The sequence below is a fragment of the Equus caballus genome, chromosome 3 (assembly GCF_041296265.1).
Source record: "Equus caballus isolate H_3958 breed thoroughbred chromosome 3, TB-T2T, whole genome shotgun sequence".
In the NCBI taxonomy this organism is placed as follows: domain Eukaryota; kingdom Metazoa; phylum Chordata; class Mammalia; order Perissodactyla; family Equidae; genus Equus; species Equus caballus.
The window spans coordinates 42,630,002-42,652,961 of NC_091686.1; the positions used below are offsets into that span (position 1 = coordinate 42,630,002).

Sequence of the window (22,960 nt, forward strand, 5' to 3'; positions counted from 1 at the left end):
AGGACAGCAAAAGGTCCTGTAGGTTTTGGGCATCTCCACTATGCATATTCATGGGTTCATCCTCTGGCTAACCAGAATTGTGCTCTATTTCTTCATTGCCTTTATTATATAAGTCTCCAGCTGGACAGAGGAAAATTAGTGGAAGAACTTCCATCAGAGGTGTCTCCTTCTTCTAAGTATTGAGTACATCCAAATATTCAGTACATTGTCAATAGAGATAATTTCTCCACCTTATTTCCAACACCCTTTCTATGTCCATACCACTCTTTCAGCACCTCCTAAGTATTCATTGAATCTTTTTTCCTCCTCTCCAAAACTTCTACTGTTGCCCTGGCTTAGGCTATTTCCGCATATTCCATGGACTATGGCAGAGCCTTCTAATTAGTTTCTCCTCCAGTTTTATGTCTATCTAATTCACCAAGACCATCACATAGAAAATGCAAGGTTCATTGTGTCATTTCCCACCTAAAACTTGGCCATGGTGCCTTCTGCTGCCAGAGCAGGGGTGGGGTATCTTTCTGCAGTCTGGCCCCTCCTGCCCATTCTCCCCGCCTGTCCTCACCCTTTACATTCCAGCAACACTGAATTACTTGTTGTACCCTATTGAGAAATGTCATTTCTTACCTCTCTTCCTTTCTTTATGCTGCCTCGTCTACTTGTATGTAACCTGCCCTTCTATAGAGACATAGTGTGTTTGAAGAGGGGAAATTAAACATTTCTGTTTTCTCTCTTGGAAAAATGAACTGAATCAGATATGCTTTGTTTTCTTTCTTTTCAGGGATGTTACTAGCTGGCTTTACCATCAGGAATGTTCCATTCATCAGTAAGCACGTCCATATTAGTAACATGTGGTCTTCAACTTTAAGAAACACTGCCCTTACCATTATCCTAATACGAGCTGGGCTTGGACTCGATCCACAGGTAGATTTTCAGTTATACCTTGAGTAAAGCTATTTTAAATATTAAAAGCTGGTGGAAAATAAAAAGAGGCAGAATTTTTATTATGGCTGTTCCAAGTGGAGTCTGTAAACAAAACTAAAATAAAGAACAAAAATTTTGCAGAAATATTGGCACCTTAATTTCTGCGTCTGGTCATATTATTACTGATCAGAAGAGAAACCACTGTCCGTCTGATGCCTGTTGGAGATAGTCTTTAATTACTTGTGCAAAGACAAACATCCCTATGCATCATTTGTCTTATTTGGGAGTTGTGGCTTTTCTATGGAGAACTACTTCTCAGTTAACAAAGGACAAGGTCATCCCATAAAAAGTTTTTGCTTTTATTTTGTTTTATTTTTTCAGAGAGATTAAGAATTTCAATGATATTTTTGTTTTATGATTTTTTCTCACAGAAGTACATTCGTGATTATCTTTGCATTATTGTAAAAGCTAATCTTTAAAAATATTTATTAAAATACTACTATAAATCTATTTGGACTTTAAAAAGATAACTATTCATGAATATAACAGCTACTCAGATAAATGTGGCAAATGTTTAAGTGTAGTGGAAATATCTCAAGAGCATAAATAATTATAGACAATGATAATCTACTATATTCTCCATTAGAAAATTTGAAACAATGAGAAAATTTTAAAGTTCTCCATTTTAGTTAATTATGTAGTTTTTAAGTGATTTTCTCTTTTGGCATGTTGATATTTTCTGTTTGTAATTATTAAGTTAATTAAACAGTTCATCTTTAAAATTTGACTGATGGAAATAAACCTGTAGGATACTTTCATTATGCTATTTACTAAGAAGATTAAGGAAGGTAGAAATAGTTGTTTAATCACAGAGAATTGGATCTTTTTTAATAATTAAAATATCTTTTATAAAATATGAAAATAGTTTATATTCTGATCTATGATGACATATAAAATGAGCTGTATTAGCATTTCAAGCCCAGTGGGACCATTTGGGAGATTTAGTTTAGTAAAAGCTTATTACTCAAAAAAGACTCTATATTTCAATATAGGCTTAAATAATTTTCTAGTTGGCCATTATAAATTTGTCTAAATGTGACTGTGTTTGTATTTCAGGCTTTGAAGCATTCAAAGGGACTTTGTTTAAGAATGTCTATGGGTCCATGCCTTATGGAGGCATGTGCAGCTGCTGTTATTTCCCACTTCCTTATGAATTTTCCCTGGCAGTGGGGATTTCTATTAGGGTAACTTTTTCTCATTTTTCCCTATGAAAATATTCAGTTAAGGATGCCTGGTTTAAAATTATTGAAATATTCAGAATATTGTGTAGAAAAGTTTCTCATTAAAATTCTTTTCACAGTGGTAGAAAACCTTGGAAATCAATTGGTCAGAACCAGAGCCAGGTCCTAAATCTACCATATCCTTGACAAACATGCCTAGTCCCTAAATGTTTAATGCCAAGATAATTCACTTCATCAGTTTATTTCTTCTCCCCTACATTGTAATCAGTCTCTATTCCTTGACCTGATGGCCTCTTCCTTATACACTATATGTATTATATATATGAGAGATATTTTATATAGATACAAGTTCAGTTTTTAAATTTTTAAGTTCAGTTTTTAAAATTCTTTAAAGCAGCTAGAATTTATTATGTGTTGGAATCTAGATACATTTTTTTCCACATGAACAGGTAGTAGTCTCAACACCAATTGTAGAAAAGTCCTTTCTTCTCCCACTGATTTGAAATGTCAATTTTATCATGTAACAAATCCCATAGATTTGTTTCTATGCTTCATATTCTATTTTCTTCCAATCTATTTTGTCTATTTTTATGTCACTATCACACAGTTTTAACTATTTTACCTTAACAAAGCAGTGTCTTTTACATTAACTTGGTTTTTCATTCTAAGCTCTTATTCTCCCAAATGAATTTTAAAATCACCTAGTCAAGTTTAATGAAAGTCTTGAGAGATTTTAATTGGCACAGCGCTGAGTTAATAAATTAACTTGGGAGACAGATGACTTCTTTATAATATTTGGGCTTTTCATCCACAAATGTGAAACGTCTCTACAATTATTCAGCTGTTATCTTAAGTACTACAATGTTTATAATTTTTTAAAGGTCTAGACTATCTTCATAGTTTTTTTCTTAGGTATTTTGTGTTTTTTATTGATTAGTGAGTGGAATTTTTTTCATAACATTTTCTAATTAGTTTTAGTTTTTGCAGATAGACAAGAAAGCTACTGATTTTTTAAATTACTTTTGTTGAGGTATAGTTTACATACAATAAAAACAGCACTCATTTTTAGTGAACATTTCAATGAGTTTTGACAAATTTTTATATCCATGTAACCACCAGCACAACTGAAATGCAGAATATTTTCATTACCTCCCAAAATTCTCTTGTGTCCCACCCTAGTCTATTTCCACATTGGCCCCAGGCAACCCTTCATCTTTCTTCTGTCACAACAGATTAGATTTTTTTAGAGTTTTAAATAAATGTAATTATACAGTGCATACTCTTTTGTTTTTGGCTTCTTTTGGTCAGCAAGTTGTTTTTGAGGTGCAGCCATATTATGACTAGTAGTTCATTCCATTTTATTGCAGAGTAGTATTTCATTGTATGAATATACTACCAACTTTATCCATTCACTCATTGATGGATATTTGGATTGTGTCCAGTTTGGGGCTATTACAAATAAAGCAGCTATGAATAATGCATTCGAGTCTTTGTGTGGACATTTGTTTTCATTTCTTAGGGAGATAACTGGGAGTAGAATTGCTGGGTCATATGGTTAGACAATGTTTAATTTTATTAAGAAACTGTCAAACAGTTTTCCAAAGTATTATAGTATTTTATATTCCCACCAGCAATGTATGAAATTCCAGGCCATCTGTATCCTCTGCAATACTCCATAGTGTCTGTCTATTTAATTTTAGCATTTTTTACTGGATGTGTAGTGGTATCAGGTTGTAGTTTTATGGTTATTCATCAAATTTGGAAATTTTTCAGGCATTATTTCTTAAATATTTTGTCCCCCATTTCTTTCTTCTTTTTCTGGAACTACAATTACAGATGTGTTGACTGCTTGATATTATTCTGTAGGTCCCTGATGCACTGTTAATTTTTTTTTTTGGTAACTCTGTGCTCTGTGCTTCATTTTGGATATATTCTATTGCTATGTCTTCAAGTTCACTGATCTTTTCTTCTGCAGCATTCAATCTTCTGTTAGTCTTATCGTGAAATTTTCAATTCATGTATTGCATACTTTTAATTGTTACAAGCCATCAGACATTTTTATTTTTTCCAGCTTTATTGAGATATAATTGACGTATAACATTATGTAAGTTTAAGGCATAAAATGTGTTAACTTGATACACTTATATATTGCAAAATGATTACCAACATAGCATTAGCTAGCACCCCCATCTCATTACATAATTATCATTTCCTTTTTGTGATGAGAACATTTAAGATATATTCTCTTAGCAACTTTCAAGTATATAATACAGCTATATATATAGCTAATATAATAGTGCTCTGGTAGCACTATTAGCTATAATCACCATGCCACACATTAGATCCCCAAAACTTATTCATCTTATAAATACATATATGTATGTATATGTACCATATCATCTTTTTTTTAAAAAAAAGATTTTATTTTTTTCCTTTTTCTTCCCAAAGCCCCTCAGTACATAGTTGTATATTCTTCGTTGTGGATCCTTCTAGTTGTGGCATGTGGGACCCTGCCTCAGTGTGGTTTGATGAGCAGTGCCATGTCTGCGCCCAGGATTCGAACCAACGAAACACTGGGCCGCCTGCAGCGGAGCACACGAACTTAACCACTCAGCCACGGGGCCAGCCCCCCCCATATCATCTTTATTCACTCATCCATTGACAGGCACTTAGGTTGTTCCCTTTAATTAATTTTTGTGCATGGTATCAGATACACAAAAGTTTCATTCTTTTGCATGTGGCTGTCCAGTTTTCCCAACATAATTTATTGAAGAGACCTTCTTTTCTCCATTGTATGTTCTTGGCTCCTTTGTCAAAGATTAACTGTCCATAGATGTGTAGCTTTGTTTCTGGGCTGTCAGTTCTGTTCCATTGATCTGTGAGTCTGTTTTTTCTGCCAGTATCATGAGGTTTTAGTTGCTGTAGCTTTGTACTATATTTTGACATCCGGGAGTTGAAATCAACTTTGTTCTTTTTTTCTCAGGATTGCTTTGGCTATTTGGGGTCTCCTATGGTTCCATATAAATTTTAGAATTCTTTGTTCTATTTCTGTGAAAAATGTTGGGATTTTGATAGGGTTTGCACAGAATCTGTAGATTGCTTTAGGAAGTATGGACATTTTAACTATGTTAATTCTTCCAATCCAAGAGCATGGAATATCTTTTCATTTGTGTCTTCTTCAATTTCTTTCAAATTCTATTTCTTTCAATTTCTAGTTTTCGTTATAAACGTCTTTCACCTCCTTCATTACATTTATAGGTATTTTATCCTTTTTGCTTGGATTGTAAGTGGGATTGTTTTCTTAAGTTATTTGATAGTTTGTCATTAGTGTAAAGAAATGCACCAGATTTTTGTGTATTGACTTTAGATTTTGCAACTTTACTGAATTTGTTTATTAGTTCTAGCAGTTTTTTGATGGAGTCTTTAGAGTTTTCTATGTGTAATATCATGTCATCTGTAAATAGTGACAGTTTTACTTCTTCCTTTCCCATTTGTATGCCTTTTATTTCTTTTTCTTTTTCTTTTTGCCTAATTGCTCTGGGTAGGACTTCTGATACTATGTTGAATGAGAGTGGCAAGAGTGGGCATCCTTGTCTTGTTTCTGTTCTTAGAGGGATATCTTTCAGTTTTTCACCATTGAGTATGATATTGGCTTTGTGTTTGTCATATATGGCCTTTATTATGTTAAGGTACTTTCCTTCTCTGCCCATTTTATTGAGAGTTATTATCATAAATGGATGCTAAATCTTGTCAAATGCTTTCTCTGCATCTATTGAGATGATTCTATGATTTTTGTTCCTTATTTTGTTAACGTGATGTATCATGTTGATTGATTTGCAGATGTTGAACCATCCTTACATCCCTGGAATAAATCCCACATGATTGTGCTGTGTGATCCTTTTAATGTATTGTTGTATTATGTTTGCTTGTATTTTTTTGAGGATTCTTGCATCTATGTTCATCAGTGATATTGGTCTGTAGTTTTTGTTTGTGTGTGTTGTCCTTGTCTGGTTCTGGTATCAGGGTGACGTTGGCCTTGTAAGATGTGTTAAGAAACATCCCCACTTCTTCAATTTTTTTGAAGAGTTTGAGAAGGATAGGTGTTAAATCTTTGAATGTTTGATAGAATTGAGCAGAGAAGCTATCAGGTCCTGGGCTTATGTTTTGGGGGAGGCTTTTGATTACTGTTTCAATCTCCTTACTAGTCTATTCAGATTCTCTAGTTCTTCTTGATTCAGTTTTGGAAGGTTGTATGATTCTAAGAATTTATCCATTTCTTCTAGGTTAGCCAATGTGTTGGTGTATAGCTTTTCATAATATTCTCTTATAATCTTTTGTATTTCTGAGGTGTCCGTTGTAATTTGTCCCCTTTCATTTCTGATTTTATTTATTTGAGCTTTCTCTTTTTCTTAGGGAGTCTAGCTAAAGGTTTTTCAATTTTGTTTATCTTTCAAAGAACCAGCTCTTAGAATCTTTGATCTTTTCTCTTGTCTTTTTAGTCCCTGTTTTATTTATTTCTGTTCTGATTTTTATTATTTCCTTCCTTTTACTGACTTTGGGCTTTGTTTGTTCATCTTTTTCTAGTTCCTTTAAGAATAATATTAGATTGTTTATTTCAGGTTTTTCTTGTTTGCTGAGGTAGGCCTGTATTGCTATAAATTTCCCTCTTAGTACTGCTTTTGCTGTGTCGCACATATTTTGGCATGTTGTATTTTTGTTTTCAAGTGTCTCCAGATATTTTTTGACTTCTCCTTTGACTTCTTCATTTATCCAATGGTTTTTCAGTAGCATGTTGTTTACTCTCCACATATTTATGACTTTTCCAGCTTTCTTCCTGTAGTTGATTTCTCGTTTCATACTGTTGTGGTGAAAAAATGTTTGATATAATTTCAACCTTCTTAAATTTATTGAGGCTTCCCTTGTTTCCCAATATATGGTCTATCCTTGAGAATGTTTCATGTGCACTTGAGAAGAATGTGTGTTCTGCTGCTTTTATTTTTTATTTTTTTTAAAGATTGGTACTTGAGCCAACAACTGTTGCCAATCTTTTTTTTTTTCCTGCTTTTTCTCCCCAAATCCCCCCAGTACATAGTTGTATATTATAGTTGTGGGTCCTTCTAGTTGTGTATTCTGCTGCTTTTAGATGGAATGTTCTATATATATCTATTAAGTCCAACTGGTCTAATGCTTCATTTAAGGCCAGTGTTTCCTTGTTGACTATCTGTCTGGGTGATCTATCCATTGATGTAAGTGGGGTATTAAAGTCCCTTACTATTATTGTGTCAATTTCTTCCTTTAAGTCTGTTAATAATTGCTTCATATACTTTGGTGCTCCTTTGTTAGGTGCATGTATATTGATAAATGTTAGGTTTTCTTGATGGATTGTCCCCTTAGTATTAGATAATGTCCATCTTTGTCTCTTGTTATTTTTTTGTCTTAAAGTCTATTTTGTCTGATATAAGTAGGGCTATACCTGCTTTCTTTTGGTTGCCATTTTCTTGGAGTATCATCTTCCATCCTTTCACTTTGAATGTATGTTTGTCTTTGGAGCTGAGATGAGTCTCATGAAGGCAGCATATTGTTGGGTCTTGTTTTTTAATCCACCCAGCTACTCTGTGTCCTTTGGTTGGTGAATTCAACTTATTTACATTCAGGATGATTATTGATATAGAGGACTTAATACTGCCATTTTATCTTTTGTTTTCTCATTGCTCTGTATTTCCACTGTTTCTTTTTCCTTGTGTTTCTGTCTTCCATTTTACTTTGGTGGTTTACTGTGATATTTTTCTCAGTTTTCTGTGTTTTTTATGTTTTCTGTCTCTGTTCTGAATTTTTGATTCGTGGTTAACATGAGGTTTCCATAGAAGGTCTCATATATAGGATAGTCCTTTTTCTGCTGATAGCATCTTATCTCCATTTGCCTATACAGGTTTTCTCCTTTTCTTCTTCCCCTTCTATGTTTTTGTTGGTACAAATTATCCCTTTTTATATTGTGAGTGCATCACCAAATTGAAGTGGTTATAGTTATTTTTAATGCTTCCTTTTCTGTTTTAACTTTTATGTTATAATTAAGTGCTTATTAATCTATTCTAACATAGAGTTGTGTTTTTCTGATTCTATTTATGACCTTGCTCAAAGTTTTGTACACCTTTGTCTTTTCAGTTCAGGTAGGAGAGCTCCTTGTAACATTTATTGTATGGCAGGTCTAGTGGCAATGAACTCCCTCAGCTTTTGTTTGTCTGAGAAGTCCTTTATTTCTCCTTCATATCTGAAGGATAACTTTGCTGGATAGAGTAGTCTTGGCTGACAGTTTTTATTTTTCAATATTTTGAATATATCGTTCCACTCTCTCCAGGCCTGTAGAATTTCTGATGAGAAATCTACTGATTGCCTAATGGGGATTCCCTTGTAGGTTTTTGGTTATTTTTTCCTCTGGCTGCCTTTAATCTTCTTTTTTTGTCATTGACTTTTGACAGTTTCATCATCATGTATCTTGGAGAAGGTCTTTTTGTGTTGAGATAATTGGGTGTTATATTAGCTTCATAGATTTGTACATCCAGTCCTTTACCAGGTTTGGGAAGATCTCAGCTATTATTTCTTTAAATAAGCTCTCTGCTCCTTTCTCCCTCTCTTCTCCTTCTGGGATGCTCATTATGTTGCCCTTTCTAATGGAGTCAGATAATTCTCATAGAATTTCTACATTTTTTAAAATCTTAGTTCTCTCTCTTTTTCCACCTGAATCATTTCTAGATTCCTGTCTTCAAGTTCACCAATTCTCTCTTCCATATGGTCTGTTCTATTTCCAGTGCTTTTTATGGGTCTGTTTCTGGACTGTCTCTTCTTTCCCAGTGGCCTATTTGTCATCTTCTGTGTTAATTACTGTAGCTTTATAATAAGTCTTGATATCTTATAGAACAAAACACTCACTTTTATTATCTTCCTCAAAAGTGTTTTCATTCTTCATAACCCTTTATATTTCCATGTAAATTTAGAATCACTTTGTAAATCTCCACCAAAAATTAACATTTTGATTGAAATTATATTGAATCTATAGATCAATTAGGAGACAAATGATACATTTACAATATTGAGTTATTCAATCCACGCTCATGGTCTGCCCCTCTATTGATTTATTTATTCTCTAATTTTTCTTAATCAGGTTTTTTTTCCCCTGCACAGAGGTCCTGCATATGTTTAATTAGATTTATTTCTAGGCATTTGATAGTTTTCAAAGATATTATAAATAGTACCTTTATTTTTTTTACATTTTTATGATTTGTTGCTTATATTTATTTATTAATTAATATTTCATTAATATAAATAAATAAACATTAATTTATTTATTTTCCATATTGCTTTTGTCTCCAGCAAACTTGGTATACTCATTAACTCAAATTTTATCTGTAGGTTGCTTTGGCTTTTCTACATGTACAGCCATATTATCTATGGATAATGACAGCTTTACTTCTTCTTTTCCAATATATATAGACAATCTATTTTTCTTTCCTTATGGCACTGATTAGGACCTTCAATATAATGTTGATTAGAAGTGGTGATAGTAGGCATCTTTGTCTCAATCCTATATTTGTTATAAGTATTTTGTAGCTTCCCTTTATTAGATTATGGGTTCCCTTATATCCTTAGTTTGCTGAAAGTTTTTATTGTAAATAGGTGTAGAATTTTATCAAATGATTGTTTTGCTTCTATTGAGATGATATGAGTTTTCTCATTTATTCTATTATAGTGAATTATGTTCATTAACTTTCTAATGTAAGCCAAACTTTCATTCATAAAATGGATCCAATTTGGTCATCATACTTATAATTTTCAACTTTCCTGTACCATTTTGTTTTAGATGTATACCTTACTAACAACTCAGAGCTGAACTTTTTCAGTCCAGTCAGAGAGGCTCTGTCTTAAACAGATCCATCCATCTAATTCATTAGAGATCAATTTAATGCTTTCATTTTACTTATTAAAATATACTTTCTTATGATTTTCATTCTTTTTCACTTTTCCTACCTTTCATTGGATTAACAGCATTTTCTTTGTTTCACTTTTGTTTATTCCTTTACTATTTAGAAATTAGAAAGTCATTCCGCTAGTGATTACCTATAATTTTGGAAAACATGCACTTAAATTTATAGCATGTTTTTACTTTTCTCCACTCCCTCATATATTCTCTCAACAGTTGATGTAATCTAGAGCCTTAGTCTGAGATTATTTTTAAGTTTTCTTTACAATAAACACTTTTATAGATTTATCAATGCTTTGCTGCTCATCATTGTTTCTTGCAACGATAATCATAATAATTATAGTAGTAGCAAACATTTATATAGTGCTTGCCATGTGCCAGGAACTTTGTGAAGTGCTTGACAATTAGTAACTTATTTAATCCTCATAACAGCCCTGTGAAGTGTTCCAAATTTTTTTGTATGTAAACTGAGACAAAGAGATGATACCTGGTTCTCCTAAGGTCAGACAACTAATGGGTGGATCCAGAACTTTAGTTTTAGAGGCTTTATTCTTAATGTCCATACAATCCTGCCTATATCCTTTTATTTCTGATCTCCTTTCTTTTCTACTAAGTTGTTTTCCTGGTGAGTTGATCTTCTAGTTCTTTTAAAACTGATCAGTGGATGATAAACTGCATCACTGAATGTCTGAAAATGACTTCCATATTTCTTAGTATTAAATTTTAGGTTCAAAATTATTTTCCCTCAATACTTTAAACATATCATTGTTATCTATTTGCATTAATTTGCTCATGGGGATTTTCTTATCAAACTAATTATTAATTCCTTTTTTAGGTAGTCTAATCTAATTTTTTTCTCTTTGGAAGCTTGGTTTTCTGAATTTTTCCTATAAAGAATTTCTTGCTATGCAAAGTATGTTCCTCAGCCGGAAACACTAGTATCACCTAAAAACTTGTTAGAAATGCAGAATCTTGGGCCCCACCCCAGAACTTTGAAATAGAGTCTGCATTTTAATGAGATCCTAATGTAATTTTGTTTGTGTATTAAAGTTTGAAGAACACTCTCAGATAGGTCTTTTTTCTGAGTGAAATTGTTCAAACATGAAACAGAGTAGACAGAATAATATAATGAACACCTAAATACCCTTAACTTAAACTTAACAATCCCTAATTAATATTAAAGTAAATTACAGACATGATGATATTGCACTCCTGTATCCTGCAGTATGCATTTCTAAAAGGTAAAGGCATTTTTTAAAACTAAATTAAAAACAATTCCTTTATATCCTTTGGTGGGTCTTTTTATTTTTTTATTTATTTTATTTATTTTATTTCAGTAACATTGGATTATAACATTATATAGTTTTCAGATGTACATCGTAATATATTTCGAATTCTGTGTAGATTACAGCATGTTCACCACCCAAAAACTAATTAGAGTCCATCACCACACGTGAGCCTAATCACCCCTTTTACCCTCCCCCCTCCCCCCTTCCCCTATGGTAACCACCAATCCAATCTACATTGCTATGTGTTTGTTTATTGTTGTTTTTATCTTCTACTTATGAGTGAGATCATATGGTATTTGACTTTCTCCCTCTGACTTATTTCACTTAGCATAATACCCTCAAGGTCCATCCATGTTGTTTTAAAATTTATTTTACTCAATATTTGATGAGATCTTTCAATCAGAGGATTGTGTGTTTTTTCACCAAGTCTTGGATATATCTTTGGTCTCTCCTCAGTTGTCTTTTATTAAGTCCTTTTGTAATTCCCTCCTCCATATCTATTTTTTCCTTAGACTCTTCACCTCTTGTCTTTTTGCAGTACACACTGGAAAATTTTCTCTAGTTATTAACTCACTCTTCAGCTATGTCCATATCACCTATTTCTTTCTTTAATTTTTGCATTGATTAATTTCTAAGAACTATAGCTGAAATGTTATGGATTGATGCACTATACTTTCATGATTCTGAGGATATTTACAGTTATTCTGAAGTCATGGTCTGGTTTCTCTCTTTCTAGTATATCTCTTTCCTCAGGGATAAATTTTTCCCATTTAATGAACATAGTATCTCAATTCAAAGTGTTGGCTTTTCCCAAATATTTGGTGATACTTTAACAGGTGCTCATTTTTGTATTTGAAACTCCCTATTAACTTGTGATTTCTTTATCTATTTGCTATTGCCCTCTTTCAGGGAACAGGCCAGTCACATTGCCAAGCAAGGTACCTTAGAAGCTCAGGCTGAGATTAAGATTCTTATGCAAGTGATTTATTGAGGGGGCTCTCAGTAGAAACGTCTAAGTGAAGGAAGCCAGATAAGACTGTGGGAAAAGTTAGTGGTTCCCAAACTTTGCCATGCATTAAAATCACCTGGGGAGCTTTTGAAAATCCCGAGATTAAGAGGAATGATGTCAGCAAGATAGCAGAATATGAAGCCCCAGGCTCTCCTTCCCCCACAGAGACACTGACTTAACAATATAAGGACCAGGTTACCTTTGTGAGAACTCCAGAAACCACTTGAGAGGTTACAGCATCCCATGTAAACACAAGGCCAAGAAGAGGCACACTGAAGCAATTTGGACATTTCATTGCACTTACTCACCTTACCCTATACCCCTTCCTGCACAGCAAGGGGCAATCAGGAGAAAACTCCCAACTCAGGACTTCCCCCTCATGAAGGAAAGAAAAAGCTGGAACATGTGTCCTACATGCTAGCTTTTTGAGGGGCTACCCAAAGGACTGATTTCTGTCTTACCTGACACCGAGCACTGACAGAAAAGTGAGTGGCACACTTTGGATGCCTGAGGTCCACTGAAAACAAAGGTGAGTCCTATGGGTTGTTACAGTTCCAGAGATATTGCATTACTTCAGATAGACATCCAAGGGTGCTCCAGAGTAGAAAACAGCAAAACTCTTCAGCTGGAGATAACACACCCGAGCCCAGAGAAGACACATCCCAGAAAGGTTTGAGAGGTCAATAGATTCTCTAGATAGTCTTATTGGTGAAGACATTTCCCTAGTGAAAACAATCCATAAAGACTGGGAGAGGTAGCCATTTTTTCAAATAAGAAATTTAACAAAAAATAATAAGGCATACAAAGAAACAGGGAATCATGGATCAATCAAAGGAATAAAATGAATCTCCAGAATCCTACCTTAAACAAATGGAAATGTATGAATTACTCAACAAATAATGCAAAGTAACCATTGTAAAGATACTCAAAGAGCTAAAAGAAATCAGGAAAATGATGCATCAACAAAATGAGAATACCAACATAGATATAGAAACTGTAAAAAAAAAAGAAGAGCCAGAAATAAATTCTGGAGCTGCAGAATACAATAACTAAGTTGAAAAATTGACTAGAGGAGATCAACATCAGACTGGATCAAGCAGAAGAATTGGTGAACTCAAAGACAGGTCATTTGAAATTATTGAGTCAGAGGAGCAAAAAGAAAAACAAACAAAAAAAAGTAAGGGGATCCTAAAGGACTTATGGGATACCGTTAAATGGACAAGTCTATGCATTATGGGAGTTCCAGGAGGAAAAGAGAGAGATAAATGGTCAGAAAGCCCATTTGAAGAAATAATGGCCAGAAACTTCCAAATTTGAGGAAGGAAATGTACATACAAATTCAAGAAGCTGAAAGAATCCCCACTAAGATAAAACCGAAGAGACCTACACTGAGACACATATTCAAGCTGTCAAAAGTCACAGAAAGAGAGAATCTTGAAAGCAGCAAGAGCTCCCACAAGATAACAATTGGATTTCTCAGCAGAAACCTTGCAGGCCAGAAGAGAATGGTGTGATATATTCAAAATACTGGGGGAAAAAACCTGCCAACCAAGAATATTACAACCAGCAAACCACACGTAAAAGCGTCATGACATTGAATTTGGCAATGATTTCTTGGATATAACACTAAAAGCACAGGCAACAAAAGCAAAAACAGACAGATAGGACTGCATAAAATTTAAAAACTTCTGCACAGCAAAGGCAACAATTAACAAAGTGAAAAGACGACACACAGAATGGGAGAAAATAATTGCAAACCATATATCCGAAAAGATCAATATTTAGAATATATAAAGAACTACAACTCAACAATTAAAAAAAAAGAAACCTTGACTAAATAGTGGGCAAAGGACTTGAATAGACATTTCTCCAAAGAACATATACAAATGGCCAACAAGCACATGAAAGTGCTCAACATCTATAATCACTAGAGAATGCAAAGCAAAACTACAATGAGGGGGCCAGCCCCTTGGCCAAGTGGTTAAGTTCACGTGCTCCTCTTCGGCGGCCCAGGGTTTTTCCAGTTCGGGGCCTGGGGGTGGACATGGCACCAGTCATCAACCCATGCTGAGAGGGCATCCCACATAGCACAACCAGGAGGACCTACAACTAGAATATACAGCTATGTACTGGCAGGCTTTGGGGAGAAGAAGAAGGAAAAAAAATAACTATAATAACTATAATGAGATATCACCTCAAACCCATTAGGTTGGCCACTACCAAAAAAAAAAAAACCCCAGAAAATAACAAGTGTTGACACAAATGTAGAGAAACTGGAACACTTGTGCACTGCTGTTTGGAATATAAAATGGGCAGCTGCTATGCAAAACAGCTTGGAGTTTCCTCAAAAAACTAAAAATAGCATTACCATATAATCCATTAATCTCACTTCTGGGTATATATCCAAAAGAATTGAAAGCAGGATCTCAGCAAGGTATTTGCACATCCACGTTCATTGCAGCATTTTTCACAATAGCCAAGAGGTAGAAGCAGCCCAAATATCCATTGACAGATGAATAGATAAAGAAAATGTGGTGTATATGTACAATGGAATATTATTCAGCTGTAAAAAAGAAGGAAATCTTGTCACATTCTACGACATGGATGAACCTTGAGGAATTTATGCTGAATGAAATAAGCCAGGACAAAAACTACTAGAGTCGTCAAAATCTTGGTAACAGAAAGTAGAATAGTGGTTTCCAGGGCTTTGGATGAGGGGGACAAGGGTCATTGTTCAATGGGTATAGAGTTTCAATTTTGCAAGATGAAAAAGTTCTAGAGATCTGTTACACAACAATATGAATACAGTTAACACTACCGAACCGTACACTTAAAAATGGTTGAGAGTAAATTTTATATTATGTCTTTTTAAAAAACTTTTTAAAAATTCCAGTACTCTAGTCGAATTCCATCCTAAATCAGGTCAGAATGTCTTGAAACGGGAGCCAGGCGTTAGTACTTTTCAAAGGTCTCCAAGTACACAGTAGGCAACCTCTAGGACGGCTCCCACTGACCCCTGCTTTCTGATATTTACACTTCTGTGTAATACCCTCTTCTTGACTGTGGGCTGGACTTATTGACTTGCTTCTAATGGACAGAATGGAGCAGAAGTGATAGGATATACTTGTAAGATTAGGTTTGAGAAGACCATGGCTTCTAGCTTGCATGTTCTCTCTTGCATTCTCTTTGATTGCTTCTCTGAGGGGGAGCCGGCTGCCATGTCGTGAGCAGCCCTGAGGAGAAGTCCCCATGGCAAGAGACTGAAAGCCTGCCAGCAGCCATGTGAATAAACTTGGAAGCAGGTCTTCACCCACCCACCTCGTGAGAGACCTTGAGCCAGAGGCATACAGCTAAGCCACACCCAGATTCCTGACCCACAGAAGTTGTGAGATAATAAATGTTTGTTGTTTTAAGCTGCTAAATTTGGGGATGATTTGTTATACAGCAACAGATAAAAAATACACCAGGTCATTCCAATGTGCAGTAAAGTTCAGGAACCACTGAAGTAGGCAAATATGTGTTTTCAGAGAATTCTAGACTCTTCTTGAGTACACAGGGCAATCTTGAGCGTAAAATGTACCAGAGAGGTTGTACAGCCAGGGGAAAAGGCGCTAACCTGTAAGACCCTCACATCAGTCAGTCATTGGCAGGAGCTATCCGGAAGGAGGGTAGGAGGGTAGGGGTGGGGAAACCTAGGCATCCCCAAGTAAGCTCTCGTCATGGGGGGAGGCTCCTGGAAAGCTGCAGGTGTCAGTAGTCAGCAGCCAACAAGCAGCAGCTGGGGGATGTATGCACTGGCCTGGTAAATGGGCTCTGGTGGGGCCCCAAGAGCATCTTTCCATGGGGTACACCTCAGCCTTTATAAATTGAATGTGGAAAAGATGAGGCAAGGTTCTGGATGAGATATACTGACAGAAGGTACTCTGGGCAGCAGTTTCCCTATTCCTCACGGGTGTCATCAACCACTCCAGGAATTTGCTCTCTCGCCTTCATAACTTGGGTGCCCACAGTCATTATTCGTTCTTTGGGGCAGACACCTCTGTCCCTTATTGGCTTGATCAAGAGGTAGGAATGGTGTAGAGAGTACACTTGTCTGGCCATCTTACAGTGGTACTCCAAATAATCACCCATTTGATTTCCTCAGAGGTCCCTCCTGCTCCCAGCATCTGCCGTTTCTGGGCTTGGAGCATTTTTAGAAGTACACCATATCTTTGTAGCAATCTTTACTTATGCACATTTTGGCTTATGGTTTCCTTTTTCGATCCTAAACTCTCTGTCTCTTATCTTCCTGGGATACACGTAGCTTCTTGTCCCTTGAGGACTCCTCTCTTTTCTCCAGTTAGGTTATGGGTTTTTCTATTACTTTTCTATCTTTATCTCAGAGGATTTAGGGATGGCAGCAGAGGCTGCAACTGTGCTCAGCCCAACATCTTGGATGAAATCTCTATAAAATTTTAGCCAGCACTAAAAAATACGTGAAAAGTTTTACCACCATTAAATGACATTCACTCAAAAGCAGAATTGTTCCATTTGAAGTTGCTGTAAAGGTTAACATACTTGTTGTAAAATTTAATATAAAACACTATTTGGTTAAAAGGATGTTTTAAAATTGGTTTTCAAAGTCTTTCTCTCAGTTTTGTACTAGGCGCTGTCTCTCCTGCTGTTGTCGTCCCTTCCATGCTGGTTTTGCAAGAAAAAGGATATGGTATTGAGAAAGGCATTCCAACCTTACTAATAGCTGCTAGCAGTTTGGAAGACATCCTGGCTATCACTGGATTCAATACATGCTTGAGCATCGTCTTTTCCACAGGTGAACAAGAAAATACAGCAGCTGCCGTAGCGTCATAGCTCTTTCTGCGTTAGTTCTTCAAACAAGGTTTCCAGCTTTACTGCTCCATTTATAAACCATGACTTATTTACGTTTAACATCTTTTATTCTTTGTAGAAAGCTCATTCTAGACCAGGGAAGAAATTTCAATGGGTTAAGAAACCACTGCTTAACACAAATGATTTCATTTTAATAATCATGTATTTCAATTAATTTTATAACCTATATTATTACCATTTATCTGATCATATTACTTTGGAATGTTATCACAGTTTTTGATAGAAAATTTTAAGCAGCAATATTATTAGTACTACTAATATATTTAGTAGATGTTTTTGAAATGTACCTTTTTGGCCATCATTATAAATAACTGGTTGCTCTATTATTAAGACAACTTAAGTATACAGGGAGTGGACAATTGTGTGCCTTTTTGGTAGTGGTGGGACAATATCCTGCACCAATTCTGAATCCAAAGGTGATATTTAGTCTTGAATATCACTCTGCAGAAATTGTGAAAGTAAACATTTCCAAATTTAGTAATGTTTTAATTATCTGCAATGTTTGAAATTGTCTTCTGTATTATTGAAGCACCAAAATATTTTTAAGTTGAAGAGTAGTATATATAGTTTCTCTTAAAATCATAAGATGTAAATACATAAGAAGGAAAAAAAGGAAAAGATAAAAACAAAATATGCAATACTCGTGACCCCAAGAATAATAATTCTGAATATTTTGATGTAAATCCACCCAGACTTCTCCCTCTTTCCTTCTCTCTTTCCCTCACACTCTCTTTCTCTTCTCTCTCAATATTCTTATGAAATTATTGAACATGGACCATGTTTTCTTGTAACCTGAGTTTTTTTGCACTTAACTTTATATCACACATTTCTTTTCAGTAAATATATTTCTATGACATTTTTAATGGTTGCATATTATTTGATTGGCTGCATCATAATTACTTAAGCCGTTGAAAATTGAATTTGACTCCAATATTTCCTATTAAAATAATGCCTGGTTGAACATCTTGTAGCTAAATAGTTGTACCTACTTAATATTTTCTTAATCTTAAAAGTGGAATTGTTGAGCTAAAAAGTATATAGAGTTATAAGCTTTTTAAAACATATTGTCACAATATCATTTCCTACCAGGGTGCACAAACTTACCACTTTCTCTTCATTTTCTTCAAAATAGGTATACTAGTCTTTCTTACCTCTGCTAATTGGAGAGGTGGAAGATGAGGCCTCTTCAAATGGGAGGTTTTATAAATTGCTTTTCTTGAAATCTTTTGCCTGTTATCTTATAGATGTATTCATCTTTTGTTCTTTTAGATTTGTCAGGATTCTGCATAAAATTAAGAATTATAACCCTTTGTTTTATATCCTATAGTTTTTCCAATTTGTAATTTGCCTTTTAACTTTATCTCTTTTTTTGCCATTCAGAAGTTCTAAATTTTTTATTGTCTAATCTGGCAGTCTTTTCCTACGTGACTGGTATCAGTCATTATGTCAAAAAATATTTTTTGTGCTGCTCTTCCACCGTGCCAAACACTGTGCCAAACTCTGAGGATAAACAGTGAACAACAGTATCGGCTTTTATTGAGTAATTGCTCGGTACTTGCTCCAAGTTCCATAGATGTCCCCACTCATTTAATAGTCACAATAGTTCTATGCTTATTTTACAGATAAGAAAACTGAGGAACAGAATTAAGTACCTTGCTCAAAATCACAGATCCAATGAGTAGAGTAGCCAAGATGTGAATCTGGCAGTCTGACCCCAGACCCGCACTTCTAAGCTCCACCCTGTACTGCCCGCTGACACAGCAGACACAGAAGACCATGTGGCCGTGTTCTCCAGGAGTTTATATTAAACAGATAATTACAAAGGTGATGAATATCACGTAGGATAGGATGCTATGGGAACATGCTACAGGAGACCAAACCTAATTTGAGGAGAACCAAAAAAGTGAAAAACCCAGCAGGTAGATGCTCAGAAAATCCTCTCCCACCTCCTAACCATATAAACTGTCACTGAAAATTTCACGGACTTTCAAGGTTTTACACAATAGATCTCCAATACGTGTATATTTTGGAATATGGCGAATGTTGAGATCTAACCTTGTCTTCTGAGTCAACTGGCGTTTTTGTCATTGTATAATGTCCTTCTTTATCTCTTGTGGCAGTATTTAATTTAACATCTTTTTTGTCTGATATAAGTATGACCACTCCTGCTTTTTTGGTTACTATTCGCATGGAGTATCTTTTTTCCATTCTTATAGTTATAACAATCTATTCTAAAGTGATAACAACTGAACTTCATCCTCCTCGCTTTATGTTATCAACACCACAAATTATATTTTTATATTGTGTATCCGCTAACATAATTTTATGGTTAGTTATTTTTTAAGCTTTTATCTTAAATTTTATAACAAAATTAAAAGTGATTTACTCGCCACTGTTACAGTATTGCAGAATTCTGAATTCATCGACATACTTACCTGTACCAGAGGTTTATATTTGTCTGCTTTTGTGTTGCTATCGAAGGTCCTTTTATTTCCACTTGAAGGATTCCCTTTAACATTCCTGGTAATGCAAGGCCAGTGGTGATGAACTCCCTCAGCTTTTGTTTATCTGGGGAAGTTTTCATTTCTCCTTCATTTTGAAGGACAATTTTGTGGAATACTACTCTTGGTTGGCAGGTTTTTTCTTTCAACACTTTGAGTATACCATCCCACCCTCTTCTGGCCTTTAAGGTTTCCACTGTGAAATACCCTGGTAATCTTATAAGTGCTCCTGTGGATATGATGACTCACTTTTCTCTTGCTGCAACTTCTTAGTTGGTTTGTAGACTGTCATAAAGGCTTTCGGACTGTATATTGTTAAGTTGGTGTCTCCGTGGGGGATCGAGGTTCTGGGGCTTGCCATTCCATCATTTTGCTGTTGTCACCCCTTATTTTTATTGTTTTTAATGAAAAAATATTTCTAAAATACATATATTTACATGCTGCATTGACCTAAATTCACAGAGCATAACTGAACTTTTTTGTGACCCAGGATCATTTTTTTAAGCTTATTATAATAAGCTACAGATATGCATACATAAAATATACTGGAAACTCAATTGACCCTTGAATATTCCTAGGATTGACCCTGGAATAAATCTTTTTTTATGTTGTTGTTTTATTGTTCTTTTTATGTTTAAATCATTTGTATCTTTGTCTTAATAGTACATCAGAGAAGAAACATTACCAGCCAGGTGCTAGGTGCCAGAGGTGCTCCTTTGTCGGTCTCTGTCCATTCTTCTACCTCACCTGGTGCTTCAGGTTGGGTGTGTAAGGGGACTACTTTGTGGCTTATCACTTCTTTGTTTTCTGGCCTATTTATTCAATGAACATTTCCCAGTTGTGTATAAATATAAATTATTTGAGAGTCCATATTTAATTTATCAAATAAATCTGTGTATATTTTCACATATGTAAATATTAAAAGTCTATTTTTGTATATTTGTTCTATAAAATATGTGCCTTTCTTCAAGAAGCACCTCGATTTGATTTTCTGCTGTGTTGGGCGTGTTAGAATGTTTCTCTGTGAAATGTTTTCCTGCTTGTGTGCTTTTACAGGTGGTATACTGGGTAACGTCATAGCCTCTTTTTGGGACGTACTTGTTGGTGTGCTGGTTGGAACTCTTTTGGGATTTTTTCTTCGATATTTTCCAAGTGGAGATCAGGTGAATAAAAAATTAATCTATTTTCTAGAAGTGTAGTATTAGACATTTCTTTCAAAAATTTGAACTTTTGGAAGATCTATGAAGTATTAAATTTAATATTCAATTCTCTTTCCCAAAAGTAGCCTTCAGTGACTACTCTGCTTAAACCCAAGCACAGTTGTGATTGGTGCAGGGCAATGGCAATTTGGCAAATAAGGAATATCAGGAAAATGTACTCAACTCAGAGTACCCTCTCCATTCCACCCCACCCCTTCTTCACTAACTTGCCTATTGACTCCTGACAGTTTTTCCTAACCTTTTTTCCCTCAAACTTTCCCTTGAACATTTTTGGAGATATAGATTCCCACTTATCTCTCCATATTCCCTGATTAAGTTCACTCCTGCTCCCTTTGACTATGGCAACACTGACAGGTTCAACCCTTTCCTGCCTTACAGCGTGTGCATCACTCTTGTATTCCCGCAACTTCCATGTTTCCCCCTAACCATTGTCTTAGCTAAAGAGATATTCAGAAATTTATTTTTAATTCATTGGATATGTTATATGGAATTACACATTATATGGGTCTCTTTTTTTTTCCTTCTTCACTTAGTTAAAATATTGTAACCATTTTACTGACATTAGTATCAAAGATGTGGCAGATGATGAGACAATAATTGAAAGTTTGGTCACGATACTAAGTCTGCTAACATTTTTGGTGAAGAAGTCAAACTTTTAGACGTTATTTAATATAAAATATAGAGACATGGTATCAAAGGGTCAATCATACATGATAGATAATGCAAATAGTGTATTACATATTAATGTAAGTTAGTTTCTAAATATCTGTCTGATTCTAGACGAGGCTTTCGTTGAAGAGGGCGTTCCTGCTCGTGAGCCTGTGCGTGTCTGCTGTCCTGGGCGGCCACCGCCTGGGTCTGCACGGGGCTGGAGGGCTGTGCACGCTGGTGCTGACTTTCATCGCAGGGATGAGTTGGTCCAAAGAAAAGGTGAATATTTTTAATCCACCATTTTTTTTTAATAAAATAACTGCATTTTTTAATATTTATAATGGACATTTAGGAAATCTCCTTGTTCTAGTTGGAAGGTGTTCCAGAAGTTAGTGTCTCCAAGGAAATGAAATATTTAGGAAAAAAAAGGACCTGGAAATACACTAAAATGCAATCAGAAATTGAGTTATCACATCAAGCCTCTTTCTTTTTCCAAGTTTTGCAATCTGATTACATAACTTTTATTGATTTAACTATTTTATTCATTAAAATTTTAGTTATACAATTAATACATGAAAACATGCTCATAAAAGATTCAAACAATACAGAGGGTCCACATATAGAACAAAATGTAAAAGATTCCTTTTCCCACACCACTCCAAAATATCAAACCCCCTTCTCAGAATTAATCATTTCCTCTTATCAATCCTTTATTTATAGACATTTAGATCATTGCTGTTTTTTGTTGTTATGAACAGTGCTGCCACGAGCAGTCCTGTTTGCGTGTCTTCTTGCAAATGTGCGAGCACTTCTCTAGGAACAGATTCCTAGAACTGGAATTGCTGAATTTAGACATGGTATGTTTCTGTTTTGATGACTGCTGCCAAATTATCCCTTCGAAAGATTTTATTTATTTACACTACTTACTGTCGCCAGTGTAGAAGAGTCCCCAATACCTCAAACCATCAACAACCCTGGATATTATCACTAGCTCTCCTTTTTTTTTTTTACAATCTTATGATAAGAACCTATATAACATTGTTATTCTTTATTTACATTTTTCTGATTAGTAATGAGGTAAAATTCTCTTCATATATTCTTTTTTAACTACCTATTCATATTCTTTGCTCATTTTTTGATTGGTTTCTTTAGCTTTTTGTTCCTAATTTATAGAGTTTCTCTATATGTTAGGGCTACTAATCCTTTGTTATATACATCTTGTGTATAATTTTTGCTTATCTTCAACTTTGTTTCTGATGTCTTTTT

At 34.9% G+C, this 22,960-nt stretch overlaps 1 protein-coding gene across 7 annotated transcripts in view; it reads left to right on the plus strand.

Moving 5' to 3' along the window:
- The window catches only part of SLC9B1 (solute carrier family 9 member B1), a 76,452-nt gene that overhangs the window by 48,470 nt on the left and 5,022 nt on the right, over positions 1–22,960 (plus strand). For all 7 annotated transcript variants that reach the window (XM_023637615.2, XM_023637617.2, XM_023637614.2 and 4 more), the window contains 5 exons: positions 779–921; positions 2,038–2,165; positions 17,070–17,245; positions 20,880–20,986; positions 21,824–21,973. In XM_023637615.2, coding sequence (XP_023493383.1) covers positions 779–921; positions 2,038–2,165; positions 17,070–17,245; positions 20,880–20,986; positions 21,824–21,973 — 704 coding nt within the window. The remainder of the gene's footprint in view (positions 1–778; positions 922–2,037; positions 2,166–17,069; positions 17,246–20,879; positions 20,987–21,823; positions 21,974–22,960) is intronic.